At 50.7% G+C, this 12,493-nt stretch overlaps 1 protein-coding gene across 1 annotated transcript in view; it reads right to left on the reverse strand.

Moving 5' to 3' along the window:
• Rnf220 (ring finger protein 220) overlaps positions 1 to 12,493 on the reverse strand; it is a 219,720-nt gene that overhangs the window by 32,161 nt on the left and 175,066 nt on the right. The window contains exon 3 of the mRNA XM_032900005.1: positions 4,126 to 4,258. Within this exon, the coding sequence (XP_032755896.1) occupies positions 4,126 to 4,258 (133 nt within the window). The remainder of the gene's footprint in view (positions 1 to 4,125; positions 4,259 to 12,493) is intronic.

Genomic DNA, 12,493 nt, shown 5'->3' on the forward strand with positions numbered 1-12,493 from the left:
GAGCTGTGTGGGAATGGAGAGTTTGTGCATTGCACGCACGTGTGTCAAGCCTGTGCTAGTGAAAACCAGCCTCCTTTGCTTAGGTCCTTGCTGCTTGAGTGTGCCCACAGGTGTGTAGAGAGAACATACAGAGGACCTGACGCAGGGTGTTGGGCAGTTGGAGGCTGAAGGCGGAAGAGCTCCGTCTAGAAAGTTCCAGAAGTAGAACCATCTGGGAGGCTAGCCAGGCAGCGGCACCCACAGGCTGAGGGTGGGCTAGGCTGAGGAGGCCACAAGATAGGGCAAAGGTAATGTGGGGTGTGGGGGCGAGGTTGAGAGAAGAGGGGAGGAGCCAGCATAGGAAACAAAGGAGAGGAGCCGAGCCCAGACAGGAATTCGGCATGGATGACCCAGAGGGCTGGGGAGCTGAGAGGGAGGAGGACTTGGCCACAGGTCACGAATTCCGAATCCATCCTGAATCGGGAGGCTCACTTTTGGGCTCCCGCCTCCTGTGGGACTGAGTTTCCTTATCCGTCCATCCATTCAGGATACTGATGGTGGGGTGGTCAGGTGGTGGGGTGGGTGGGGTGGATGAATCTCAGGAGCTCGAGTGCTTCTGTCTTTCCCCAACCTCCTTTGCCCATCCTTGGGCTCGTCCCAGAGCCAGCACAGGGCGGGGCAAGGGCAACCAGGCTGGGGACCCTCGCTCACGCTGCCCGTCAGCCCGGAGGGAGCTGACACGCTCCTTGGGAATTTATCACGCACCCAATTACAATGTTAATTGGCAAGTTCCTGAAATCAATTAATTCGCAAATTTTTTCCAATTAAAAATCCAGATAAATCACAGGGGCGGCGGCGGGGCTGGTCCAGTCCGCAGTCCGGTGGACGCAGCGGCCGCGGGAGGGGGCGCGCGAGGAGGGGGCGGCGGTGCGGCTGCCCTTGAACGCCTTTGCCGGCCGGTCCGACTGTCAGCGCGCCGGGCGCGGCGGGGCCGAGACAGATAAAACCATCGACCCGTCGCCGCCAGCGCTTCGGCTTTATCGATCCGACGGGAATTTCACTTGCTGTGCAGATCCCGCTGTCCGGCTGTCAGACACCCGGTGGGGAGGAGGGCGTGCCAGGGGCGCAGGGCGTGCACGTGCTGAGGGCGGCGTGGGCATTAGTGGGTGCAGGAATAGGCCGGGACGCGAGCCGACAGCCGCGAGGTGTGGGTGCTCTAAGAAACGTGGATGATGAGGGATTTATGCAGGGTCACGAGCAGGGGTAGAGAGGAAAAGGAATGGGAGATGGCCTGGGCGGTGCGGGCTGGGGAGGGGGTCCTCGCCCAGGAAGCAAAAAGAGCGATTTTCCAAGGGGCACAGACACACTGCGCAAATGCGCTCTTCAGGTCCCTCCCTGCGTTTTCGGTTCGTGGTTGAAGTCCTCTTCATTGGAAGCAAATTACCCAGAAATCCTGGTACAGCCTGCAGGATGTTTCTTTCACTTTCTGCCCCTGACAGGTCAATCCCCAGAGTGTGAGTGATGGGGGAGGGGAGGCGGAGGAGCAGAGGACCGGTGTCAAGACTGCTCGAGAAAAATCTTAACGTTTATTGCCAAGCGGGCAACCTTAGAGAGGCCACTTAATGTGTCTGTGCCTCGGATTCCTCATCTGTAAAATGGGAGTTGTATCTATAGTCACACACCACAATTAGCAACCGGCTGGCTACATACCTGAGTTGTCCCATGAGGTTACATTGCCTAGTGACAGTGTAGTTTAAGTGCACTCTATGGTGTTCACATGACCAAAAAAATGTCTAAGGATGCATTTCTCAGAATGTATACCCATCATTAATCAATGCATGGCTATCATATAGCTATGTGAAGAATAAATAAAGCTCTTGTCAGACAGTAGATTTCCTCGAGGTTTCTTATTATTACCGCAGTATAGCTTCTGTGGGGCTTTTAAAGTGTGCCCATGGGTTCTTCTGATATTTTTGTCTTTAAGAAGGAGAGCTTTTAGAGCATAATTCTCCTCCCTTGAGTATGGGCTGGGCTAGACTGGAGAGACGAGTCAGCCAATGAAGGCTAGGCTCACAACCAAAAATATAGGAGTGTGAGCTATGCTGGGTCATTTTCTTGCTTGCTTGCTTCCTCCTCTGTCCCCCTCTCTCTATCAGGCCCTTCCTGCCTCTTTCCCTCTCTGCCTTCCTTTCTTCTTAGCTAAAGACATGGTCTCAAACCTCAGGCGCCCTCTAATTCCAGGTATTCCTGCCTCAGTCTCTGGAATTACAGGTATGCACTGCCACTCCCAGCATTGACCTGGGCCTAGAATAGTTTAGAGTGGTGAGCTGGTGTGTAGACTTTCAGGGAAGGTGCTGTGGCTTCCCCCGGTCTCTTTCTCGGATCGGATCACATCACACGTTTGTGGGCAGTCAATTGACTTGGAGGGAGATCAAAGCAGCCTTCGGAGAAGTGCTGAGAAGCTGAGGATTCCTGGAAGAAGCGATCTTGGAAACATCCTGCAGTCCAGTCAGACGTCAGATGACTGTAGCCTTTGGTGACATTTTTCTCTCTAGCCTCAGGAGAGAAGCAGAGCTAGTAGACAGAGCTACCCAAGATAACACAGCTCTGTTGTTCTGGAACTGGTGACCCACAGAAATAGACAGTTGGTTTTTTTTTTTTTTTTCATTGTGTGTAGGTGAGAGGGCAACCCCTCCTTCCACCTTTATCTGGGTACTGGGGTTAGAACTCAGGTCCTATAGCTTGTGTGGCAAAAGCCTTTACCTGCTGAGCCTTCTCACTGGTCCTAATAAATGTTTTGAGCCATTAAGTTTTGTGGTAATTTGCCAGTAGGTGACTAGTACTTCCTTCAAAATCCCTCCCTTAGGAAGCATCCTTTGCTTTCTTGGGTTTGGTGCCTTGCATAGTTCTGGCGTAGAAGCCTCTATCCTCAACCTCCCTGAATCCTTTCTTACACAGAGTTTTCCAGGACAGAGGACATTTTGGGACCACTGTGCCTTGCAGCGGGTCAGGTCTGATGACTTGAAATGAGCAAGAGGTAGGAATGGAAGGCTGCTCTCTGTGGGGCGCGTGGGGTTTCTAAGGATGGCTGAATCCCCGTCTCTCTCCCACATGCTCCTTTAGCATGTGATCGAGCCACTCCTCCCATCACAAGGGATATACGTCCTCTCACCTTGAATCCGAGTGGGTTCACAATGCCTTGATCAATAGAGTACTGCAAGTGACATTAAGTGACTTTTAAGGCTCAGTTGGAAAAGGTAATCCAGGCCAGGCTGGAGCTCAGTGGTAGGGAAAGAGCTTGATCTTTAGCGGCGCCCTTCTCTTCAGTGTTCCAGCTTGTTGACTAGAACATTTTGCTTTGGAGACCTAAGCTGCCATGTAGGAAGTCAAAGTACCCCAAGGCTCCCGAGTGATGAAGAGGCCCAGGCCACATAGAGGAACCACATGCAAATGCTTTAGACTCGGTCCCATCTGCAGTTCTAGCTGAGAGCCAGCAGCTATCACCAGACTCGTGAGTGAAGAACCTCTAGATGGTCCCAGCTCCCAGCTGAGCAGCCAACATCTGGAATAGGCACAGCTGGGCCCTGTGTGCCCCGCCAGAATTCCTGACCCCAAAGATTGTGGAAGGAAATGAAACAGCTGGCTTCAGACTGCTCAGATTCCAGGCAATTACTACCTCTCTCCTCTGCCCTCTGGATAATCTGGCTCCTCCCTGAGGACCTTGAGAGGGGTTCAGCCTCGACCCAACCACCACAGGCTAGGACAGAGGAGGGCTGGGATGAGCTAGGGTAGGAATGCACTTGACAGCATCCCCAAGAATGTTAGCTCTCAGTCCTTGAGGTGCCACTCTCTCCCTCTGAAGAGCAGGGCTGGGCTGGACCTCTGACAGAGCTGCCAGACCCTGTACCTGCTTCTGTCCCAGCCCAAGGTCAAGGTTCTGGGCTTGTAGTGGGTCACTCCCTCCTTTCCAGCTTCTGAGGCTGGAGCCTGAAGATTCATTTCCTCCACCCACAAAGTAAAGTGAGAAACATCACTGAAAAACACAGAGCTGCAACAGGGTCTCTCCCCCAGAGTCTCCCGGGAGACCCAGTAGCTGACACACTCAGTGGAATCCCCCAGCAGGCAGACTCCCTGGAGGCGGCTTACCTGGCAGGCAGTTGGGCCAGCTGCTCCAGTTCCTGCTCCATATGTTCCTGCAACTCGCTGGGCCTCAGCAGGACTTGGCAGATGGGGCAGATCGGGGCTTGGCTGTCAAACAACGCTACTGCTTTCTTCTTACCTGGCCGGGGAAGGAGAACAGACATTGTGAGCAGAGCCAGTCTGTAGAAGGAAATCCAGTATCCCAGGCCTTCAGCCCGAGCCTACTGCTGCCTTGTAGGGAATCTGGACCTAGAAAAGGGGTGAGGTATTCATTGGCAGCTGCAGAGGCCACAGCCGTAAACGATGCCTCCTCGCTGGCTGCCCCTCTAGGAAATCTATTGGGATACAATCAATGCTCTGTGCCATCAAGCCTTGATCATCCCGTCTCGCACATGTTTAATCATTCCATCACCCAGAATGCTGAGTGTCCCCTGTCTCTCTCTCTCTTTTCTCATTGCTTTCATAGTCTCCAGATTTGGAGAAAGAGGCAGGAAAGGAGAGTTCATTCCTACAGTCATTCAACAAACATTCCCTCTTTTTTTCCTTTCTGACCCAGAACCAGTACAAGACAATGAAGGTTCCAGCATGGAATCTTCTCTGTTTTCAGCTTCTGCTCTCCTTCTGTGTGCTGGAGGAGCTTGTTCATCCCCTGGTTCCCACTTCTAGCTCCTCATGCTGACTGTCTATTTTGGACCTCTACCCGGCATCCCTCTGTGCCCTTATTAACCAATGTCTAATGGACACCAACACCTGAATGTCTTCTAAGAATTTAAAACCCAACGACTCAAATTTGACCTCCTCTACCTTCTCACTCCTTACAAACCTGTTACTCCTCCACCTGTGCCCGTCTCTGGTAGGACAGCTTCACTCACCTACTCAGCCGTGCCAGTGGCCTTAGCCTTACTGTGCGCCCCCTTCCTTGCCTACCTCCCTGACCACATTCATGTAACTATCAAGTCCTGTGCATTCTGATGCTATTATATCTATTCAGTTTTTAAATATTTATGAGCCGGGTGTGGTGACACACTTGGGAGGCAGAGGCAGTCGGGTCTCTGAGTTCAAGGCCAGTCTGGTCTACAAAGTGAGTTTCAAGATAGTCAGGGCTACACAGAGAATCTCTCTCAAATAAAATAAAATAAAATAAAATAATAAAAAGTACTTATATATGTACGTGTGTATTTCGTGTGTATTTATGTATGACTGTGACTGTGGGCATGTGTGTACCTGAATGCACCTGTGCAAGCTGGAGGACAACTTTAGGAGTTCCACTCTTTGAGGCAAGGCCTTTCTTCTTTTTTTGTAATTTTTACCTTTACTTTATTATATTTTATTTAAAAATTTATGTTTTCACATGTGTGTATGTGCACCACATGCATGCCTAGTGGCCACAAAAGACAGGAAGAGCATTGGATCCCTTGGACTGGAGTTAGAGAGGGTTGGTAAGCTTCTATGTGGATGCCGGGAATCGAACCTGGGTCCTTTGCAAGATCAGCAGATGTTCTCAGACTCTGAGCCACCTCTCCAGTCCCCAAGTACATCTCTTCTTGTTTCTACTGCCAAGCTGCGTATTCCAGGCTATCTGGTTCCCAAGGTTACAGGTGATTCTCCTATCTTTCCCTCCCATCTTGCTCTAGGAGTGCGGGGATTACAGATGTGACCTACTACAGTTGGCTTTTTACATGAGTTCCAGGGCCTGAACTCAGGTCATCAGGCTTACACAGCAAGAACGTTTACCTACTGAGGCTTCTCCCTGACTTCTTCTATACTGTTGAAGTTCACTTTCCCTATTGAGGTCTCTCTTTATTTTTTTTTTTTTTTTGGTGTGTATCAGTATTGGCTTCGATGTATGCCTGCACTCTGTCTGTGCAGTTCCCTTGGTGGCCAGAAGAGGGCATCAGATCCACTGGGACTGGAATTATAGATGATTGTGTGTTCCTATGTGGGGAATTGAACTTTTCCCTGCTGAGCCACCTCTCCAGTCCTATTAGGTCTCACTACTTCACCAGTCTCTTGCCAATCTTATCGATTCTGATTCTGAGTTTTCTCTTTCTAGAATGTCCTTTAAGCTGAGCATGATTACAGGTCATGGCTATAATCCCAGCACAGAAGAGGTTAAGGCAGGAGGACTGCTGAGAGGCTAAGGCCAACCTGCACTACATAGTAAGTTCCGGGCCAGCCTGGGCTACAGAGTGAAACCCTGTTTCAAAATGAAAAAGAGAGAAAAAAATGAAAGAAAGAAAGAAAGAAAAGGAAGAAAAGAAAAGAAAAGAAGGGTTGGAGAGATGGTTCAGTGGTTGAGTTAACTGACTGCTCTTCCAGAGGTCCTGAGTTCAATTCCCAGCAACCACATGGTGGCTCATAACCATCTGTAATGGGATCTGATGCCCTCTTCTGGTGTGTCTGAAGAGAGTGACAGTGTACTTACATATAATAAATAAATACATCTTTTTTAAAAAAAAGAAGAAAAAGAAAAGAAACAACCAACCAACATTTCTCCAATACAAATGCCTCCCTAGGGCTGGTGGGAAGCTGGAACTGTTTCCAGCCTGGCACTAATGGTGACCAGGACGAGGTTGCCCTTGTTCATCCTTCTTTGGCTTCATGAGTCCCCTCTTTTCTCACAGCCATCGAGAAACGTGTGTGTTCCCTGGTGTGTTTACAGGATGCTGAAAACCTCTGCCCATTCAGAAATATTCCGAGCTCTGACAGCTACTGGAGGCCATGGCTGTAGGAAAACAGCTTTTACATGAATACGAGAGACAGAACCACCTCTGGTGCCCAGGGGAGGTCACAATCAGCTCCCAGTCAGCTTTCAGACATGAAGTCAAGTCAGTGATGATCAAGGTAGATAGGGGACTAGGGTTACCAGATTAAATGGAGAATGCCCAGTGAAATTTTATTTTAGATACACAATGAGTCCTGGAAAAAAATGTATAATTGTGTCCCAAATATTAAAACGGATATATTGATACTCAAGATCATTGACTTTTCTAAAATCACGTTTACCTGGGTGTCTAAGAGTTTTATTTGCTGAACCTGTCAACCCTATGCCTGAGGGGACTCCCGGGTCAGCCTCCCCTTGACACAGACTGAGGATTATGGTTCCCTGGATGCGTGGATCGAGTCATCTGCAGGCTCTAAGGACAGAGCAATTCAGTGTGTGTGTGTGTGTGTGTGTGTGTGTGTGTGTGTGTGTGTGTGTGTGTGTGTGTGTGTGTTCTGGGGGCTGGGAAAAGAGAAGGAAAACCACGTACTGGAAACATCGTAGCCTTCAGTGAGCTTCACTAACAGCTGTGGTGGCTTCCAGTGTTCCTGGATTGGGTAGGTCTTTAAGGAAGGAAAGTACTCCTACTGTGTGTGGTCCCACTGTGTGCCACCTGCCTGGGTATCTGTGCCTCAAGTGTTTACATGACGGCTGGAAAGCAGTGCTAGGTAAAAGAAGCAGACATGGATGGCCCTGTTGTAGGAGGGCTCTGGTCTCAGTTCTGCCTCTCAAGCTACCTCAGAGGTGGGTGAGGCCCTAGGGCTACTGTCTTCAACAGACAGGGAGATGGAGGCTTAGAATTGGATAGGGACTTTGACCTTGGCTTTGGAGTCTCAAGGCTTCATTTATTTTTTCAATAGACATTTATAAAACGATTGTTCTATTTCAGTATTATTCTAGGGAAGACTGGAACTCAGAGGTAAGTAAAAGAGTCTTGATTTCCAGGAGATGTGGGCGAGACCTAGGAGGGAGGCGGGAGCTCTGAGGAGCTCTGAGAGGGTTAGGGTGCAGATGGGAGCTGGAAGAACTAGTGAGGGAGGCAGGGTAGTTAACCAGACAACTGAGTAGGATCTGGGGTGCAGAGGGAGAAGTGATCAGTGATCTGAGAAGGAGTATGGATCAGAGAGGGATCCAGGATAGTAGGGCAGAAACGTCAGGGCTCAACCTTGGTATTACTGCTACAATGTTAAGTTCTATTCTCTGGGTTTTCTAGAGTCCAGATCCTGCTCTGGGACTGGGATCCGAGGTCAGCATTCTCACACATGTGTGCTCATTCTCTTGCTTTCCTGACAGGTGCTTTTCTCAGCTCAACCTCAGTTTCCTTTTTGGGGACATCCCACCTCCCCTTTTTTTGCTCCCAGCTTTGGGAAGAGCCTGCAGGAATGAGCTGGGGTCAACTCGCAGCCTATGCCCTCAATCTCACCTTTATTTCTCAGGGGTGAGAGTGGCAGGTGTCAGTACGGTCACGCACCCCCCTGCTTACCCTCCCCTGCTGTGTTCCCTATAATTTTATATTGAGACCTGTGGTCATGACGTGGATTTTACTGCACTAACGACATGGCCTGCCCAGGTTTAATGACAAAATCCATACTCTGGCCCTGGGCCTGCTCCTCGTTTGCATAATTCCCAGAATACAGCTCCCTGAAGCTTTTGACCTGGGCCATTACAGTGGTCATAAAATGGGCCATAAAACCACTGGGGATGGCCAAGGGGAGGGGCCTATGGTCTTGCTGGGGTGGGAATGAGGCCTTCATCTCCACCCACCCACCCCCAACCTGTCCTAGGCTCAGATGGAGTCATCCTCTGGCTCCTCCTTTCCATGGTTCCCAGAATCAGGGAGTTCATTTCAGGCTGGTGAGGAGTGAGGCACCTCTGGACAGGCCTCCATGGCTTGCTCATCTGACAGACACAGACAAGTGTCAAGGGACACTGGCTCCTTGAGTAGTCCTCCTCCAGCCCTTGACAGATCCTCCCAACAGCCAACCACCAGGCAAGGTTTTCTGCCACAGGTGGGGTCTAGGTTTCCAGTCCTGTTTGAATACTTTCACTCTTATTGGAGGCCTAGCTCCCTGGGAGGTCAAGAGCCAAGCTGAGCACAGTGGGGAGCCGCGGTGAACAAGAGGGGTGGGGACAGGGACTGGGCTGAGCTGTCACTGCTAAAGATGATGAATGTGGGAGGTGAGGCGGGAGGCCCGGTGTTATCGGCAGTGGATGGCGGGCGTGAGCGCTCCCCGCTTCTGCTAATCCCCGGGCGCTGCCTCAGCCCTTGCACTGATAACGAGGAAATGGGACTGACAACAATTTTTAGCTGAGAGATTCTTCACCAAAATGCCAGGCGGCCGGAGGTCTGACAGCGCCTGATTGAGTATGTGAGTGTGTGGGGGGAACGCCCGCCGCCCCCTCTCCTCCCATGCAAAGATGGATCGCTCATTCCGCCTCCCGTCCACATTCATTACCGCCTCCCTCCCCACCACCCCTGCCACAGTAGGGGCTGCCACCTCCACATCTCTGCCTGCCATAGGTGTCTTCCAAGCAGGAGGAGGGTAGAGAGGGAAGGGGGTCTCTGAGCCTCACACAGGGCAACTTCAAAGGGCCCGAGTCAGCCCGGTCCAACAGTGCAGAGTCCCTTGCTCGGTGGTTAGAATAACTTTCCGCCCAGACAGCAGAGGGGATTTGATGGAAGCCTCTACGAAGCGTGTTGATTAGGTTGAGATAAGAGGTTAAGCCAAGGAAGCTGGCCCATTCCTCTAGCCTCCGGACAAACACCAAGTAATTGGGGTGGGTGGTGGGGCAGGGGCTAGATCAGCCCTCTGCTGCCCTCCTCTGTTGGGAATTCCTGACCACTGGGAGGACTGGTGAAACTGCTCACGGGGCCTGCACTGAGTCCTTAACCTTTCCGTCTCCTCATTGACCTATTTGCTTTTTCCCAGTTCTGTAGCCAAAGGGCTCCTTCCCTTCCCCCTCTTTATTTGGCCAAGCAGAAATCCCCATCACTTGGCTCGACTTTACCAACCTTGACAAATCCCCCAAAATGCAGACATTACCCCGGAGACAAGGACTTCTCTGACCCTTGTCTAGTCTGGTCAGTCTAGACAGGGAGCGGTTGGTCTGACCTGTAATATGAATTTGAGGCTGGAGGATTGGCCTGGTCTAAATAGTGAGTAAGGCCAGCCTAAGAGCAATTCGAGATCTTGTCTAAGGAAGAGGAAGGAGAAGAAGGAGACGCGGTATAGGTTGCCTACCTAGGACAGCAAACATGAAATGAGAGTGAGGGTAATTCAATGACAGATGACAATGAGACAAGATCTCTGGTAGCCCAGGCTGGCTTCACACTTACTGCAAATTGAGGATGACCTTGAACTTCTGAATGCTGGGATCACAGGCAAACACTGCCAAACTCAATAGACGCTGTGTTGGGGAATCAAACCTAGGGCTTTGGGCAAGCTTCACGGGACTCAATCGACCACATCCCGGGCCTCAGCCTGGGGCTCCTAAGACTATCAGGCAACACGTGTGTCCTGCCTTTCCCCTCCCTGCTACATCCTCCCAAGAAGCGCGTCCATTTCCTAGTGACCGAGACACAGAACAGAATAACAAGCAACATTCTACAGAGCTGCCTCTTCCTAGCCTGCTGAACTTGGGCCAGTCACGTGATCACTCAAGCTTAGCGTCTCCTTGTGTGAAATGGCAACAGTATCTAGCGCCTAGGACTTCTGTGAGGATGCAATGAAATCGGCACTTGGTACGAGTGAGACGTCACCTGCGCCCAGCCTTCTTCACCTGTCTTCCCACTGGGACTTGCTGAGATCAATGACCCTTCCAAAGGCGGCCAGCCTTGGCCCTTCAGGCTCCTGTGGAATTTCTCCTATCCATCCACACTCATATACCTGCTCATTGGTTTGGGGATCAGGCCTCGCAGGAGAGCAATGAGTTCAGTTTGGGATGGATTTACTTAGAGGAACTGTGAAATGCTGTACGATAGGTCTAGGAGACGCTGATCCCAGGTAAGAACAGAAACTCATCACTGTGGGCTCTGTGCCTACAGCATGGTCCAGCCTAGGTAAGCGACCAAGGAAGACCTATCACATGAAGAACAGTGAGCTCATCACAGAGAGGACACACTAAGAGGAGTCTGGGAGAGAGCTGCAGTTAACTCTCACAGGTGAAGGACATTTTAGTCATCAAGGTCTTCAAAGGAATGGTAAAGGGGAAACATGAAAATAAGTTCCCCAGAGCAAGGGATGCCATCCACGCAGCACAATGTGCTAAGAGGTCAAGTGTCCCAGCCACTCATCCTACCCAAGCACACCATCTTCCACTCCCTTCATCCATCCATCATGGACCCAAACCACCTAAATCACTGGTACCCTCTGCTCCTCCCACTTACCCCTTCTTCCTTCTCTTCTCTCTAGAAGCCCTTTGATCGGTGGTTCTGTTGGGCATGGGACAGGAAGAGTTAATGTGCTGACAGACGGCATTTTTTACCTTCAGTCAATATGAACAAGGCCCCAAGACTATGATTCCAAACATCTGGATTTCATCAATATGTGATCTGTCATCGTATATTGGCATTCCCCAGTCCCCGAGCCAGAGCAATGCGGCTGGTTTTATTAATACGTCAAATACATTATCCGTGTAATACACTTGTCTGGCTGGGGCCTCCCGCTGGGGCGGGGCGGCGGATTTGAATGTATGATGAATCAGTTTGCATTACATGTTCGTAAGTCATCATTTGTCAGGATTAATAGGCATTCCTGGTTGAGGAGGTGGGGGCAGGGCAAGCAGCAAGAGATGTGTACTTAGCTGTGGCCCACACTCATCTGCAGGTGCCCAAGGGTGCCCTGAAAACAGCTGTGCACCCACTTACCCAGACCCTAGGGTAGCAGCTGGCACTCAAAGGACAGAAGTGACATTTTCAGCCGTCCCAGTGTCACTTGGAACCAAATAAGCCTATTTGTCTCTGCTTCAGGCTTGCCAAACAACCAGGAAGATGTAGCAAGGCCCGCTTCCACAGGCCAGCCATCTCTGACTGATCCCTCAGGCCTCAGCCTAGACGTCTTTCTCCCAGGCAGGCTTCCCTCACTCCCCTAGACACATCAGGCGCCTCCTCTGCGTTCCCAGAGCCTCTTGTGTTGCTGCTTTCCCAGCGCCTGCTCTCTTGCCTGTCCTGTGTTACATCTGCAGAATGTGACTTTCCTGAGGGCAAAAAAAAAAATTAGCATGGCCACCGTTTCAGCCTCGGCATCTAACGGAGGGCAGGGTGCCAAGTAAAAGTAATAGTGAGAGGAGAAATCAATATGTATTCCTGAATTAACAAATAAAGGATTACCGACCTTGCCAAATCCCCGAAGATGCAGACATTACCCTGGAGACAGGGCCTTCTCTGACTCTGGTCTGGTCTGGTCAGTCTTTTATTCATGTTGTTCTTCCTTATCCGGTCCCCCGCTTTCCACAAGGCATGCACGCACCTCTCTGCATGGTGTCAGGTTCCATAGGTCCTGACGTCTAATATACAATATTGATAATTCAAGCTCACATACCCTTGCTATCCTCCTCCTCCCTCTTTTCTGCCTGTAGATGCTTTGGCATTTACTACCCATTCTCTGTGGT

This window comes from Rattus rattus, chromosome 1 (genome assembly GCF_011064425.1).
Source record: "Rattus rattus isolate New Zealand chromosome 1, Rrattus_CSIRO_v1, whole genome shotgun sequence".
Classification (NCBI taxonomy): Eukaryota; Metazoa; Chordata; class Mammalia; order Rodentia; family Muridae; genus Rattus; species Rattus rattus.